Source organism: Colobus angolensis, unplaced genomic scaffold, assembly GCF_000951035.1.
Source record: "Colobus angolensis palliatus isolate OR3802 unplaced genomic scaffold, Cang.pa_1.0 Scaffold128, whole genome shotgun sequence".
Classification (NCBI taxonomy): Eukaryota; Metazoa; Chordata; class Mammalia; order Primates; family Cercopithecidae; genus Colobus; species Colobus angolensis.
In genome coordinates, this window is record NW_012114030.1 from 2,406,560 (window position 1) to 2,409,021 (window position 2,462).

Genomic DNA, 2,462 nt, shown 5'->3' on the forward strand with positions numbered 1-2,462 from the left:
ATGCAATGTGCTGATAATTAACTTTTGCAAAACAGGAAAAAATGTCATTTTACTGTCTGGAAAAAATAAATATTTCAACATGTTAAGCTACCCTTCTTCACCCCTCACCTCCAAATAAAGTGCATGGCATATTTAGGGAGTAATAGTAATTTGATGGGGCTGGATAGCATAGACTGTCTGTACCAAGGGCTGACCAGGCAGGGGTGGTCAGAGGAGAGATAGGGTCAGGTCCCAAGGGTCTTATTTGCCATGCTAAGGAAGGAGGGTTCCACTCTGACAGCCTTGGGGATAGAGGAATATCACCCAGACAGAGCAGTCTTTTATTTTATTTTATTTTTTAATTTTATTATTATTATATTTTGAGACAGGGTGCCACTCAGGCTGGAGTGCAGTGGTGTCATCTTTTTTTTTTTTTTTTTGAGACGGAGTCTCATTATGTCCCCCAGGTTGGAGTGCAATGGCGTAATCTTGGCTCACTGCAACCTCCAACTCCCAGGTACCAGCAATTTCCCCGCCTCAGCCTCCCGAGTAGCTGGGACTATGGTGCACAACACCACGCCTGGCTAATTTTTGTACTTTCAGTAGAGATGGGGTTTCACCATGTTGGCCAGGCTGGTCTTGAACTCCTGACCTCAGATGATTGGCCCGCCTCAGCCTCTCAAAGTGCTGGGATTACAGGCGTGAGCTACTGCACCCAGCCCATAGTGACCTTTTAGAAGGGTCCCCGGGACCATCACTAGCAGAGAGTGGAAGGAAATCAAAGGGGAAGTGTCAATAGGATCCTGCTGAGGTGCGATGAGGACTGAAGAGAAGGAAGGGATGCAAGGGCCGGTAGAAGAAGAGCCAGGGACTTGGCACCTGGAGAGCAGAAATGGGGAGAGAGTGGGGCTGCACGGTGGTCCTAAGGCATTTTGCCTGGGCCACCGGAACGATGCTACTCACCACTCTGGGGACCAGAAGAGAGAAGAAGAGCAGACTTAGGTGTGTTGACTTCACCACTACTTCCAGAACTCAATTCAAACTCTTAGCAGAGCACGGTGGCTCACGCCTGTAATCCCAGCCCTTTGGGAGGCTGAGGTGGACGGATCACGAGGTCAGGAGATCGAGACCATCCTGGCTAACATGGTGAAACCCGGCCTCTAATAAAAATACAAAAAAATTAGCTGGGTGTGGTGGTGGGCGCCTGTAGTCCCAGCTTCTCCGGAGGCTGAGGAGAATGGTGTGAACCACGCGCGCCACTGCACTCCAGCCTGTGCAACAGGGCGAGACTCCTTCTTAAAAAAAAAAAAAAAAAACCACCTCAGAACTCAATTCAAACTCTTGACTTTTCATAGCACGGCTCCAGCCTCCACTTGCAACCTCATCCCCAATACTCTCCTCAAACCAGACACCCCCAGGTGACCCCCTTGAACACCTTTTTGACCACTATTTTTTCATACTGTAAAAGTAACAGATATTTATTGTATGAAATTCAGAAAACACAGAAGAGCATAAACAAAATAAAAATCACACATAAACTCACCACTTTTGAGATAAGCATGGTAATTTGCAATAGGTCCTTTGTTTCCCTATAAGTGCCTATATGGTTAGGAATTTTTATTACAAAACTAGAATCATATGTATTTACGGAGGAGTAACTTGCTTTTTTCCCCACTTAGCATTATATTGCTGGTATTTTCCAAAGTCATTACATAATTTTCAAAAACATGACTTTTAGTGACTATAAGTTCAGTAAGTCATTTACAATTATTTTCATAACTAATATATTTAATCTTATACCATATTTTATATTTTCTTTTTTTAAATTTTTTTCCAAGATGGAGTCTTGCTCTGTCGCCCAGGCTGGAGTGCAGTGACACGATCTCAGCTCACTGCAATCTCTGCCTCCTGGTTTCAAGCAATTCTCCTGCCTCAGCCCCCCAAGTAGCTGGGATTACAGCTGCATGCCGCCATGCCTGGCTAATTTTTGTGTTTTTAGTAGAGACAGGGTTTCACCATTTTGGCCAGGCTGGTTTCAAACTGGCCTCATGATCTGCCCACCTCAACCTCCCAAAGTGCTGGGATTACAGGTGTGAGCCACCACACCTGGCCATTTTCTTTCTTTTGAGACAGAGTCTCACTCCATTGCCCAGGCTGGAGTGCAGTGGCATGATCACAGTTCACTGTAGCCTCAAACTCCCAGACTCAAGCAATCCTCCCTGCCTCAGCCTCTTGAGTAGCTGGTACCACAGGTGCACACCACCACACCTGGATAATTTTTCATATCTTTTGTAGAGATAGGGATCTCGCTATGTTGCCCAGGCTGATCTCCAACTCCTGACCTCAGGTGATCTGCCTGCCTCTGCTTCCCATAGTACCAGCGCATAGCCACCGCACCCAACTGTTTTCTTTTCTTTTCTTTTTTTTTTTTTTGAGACGGAATCTCACTCTATCTCCCAGGCTGGAGTGCAGTGGCACGATCT

At 46.0% G+C, this 2,462-nt stretch overlaps 1 protein-coding gene across 1 annotated transcript in view; it reads right to left on the reverse strand.

The window, feature by feature from the left end:
- Positions 1-2,462, reverse strand: part of QPRT (quinolinate phosphoribosyltransferase) — a 35,521-nt gene that overhangs the window by 30,632 nt on the left and 2,427 nt on the right. The window contains exon 2 of the mRNA XM_011933566.1: positions 1,523-1,568. Within this exon, the coding sequence (XP_011788956.1) occupies positions 1,523-1,568 (46 nt within the window). The remainder of the gene's footprint in view (positions 1-1,522; positions 1,569-2,462) is intronic.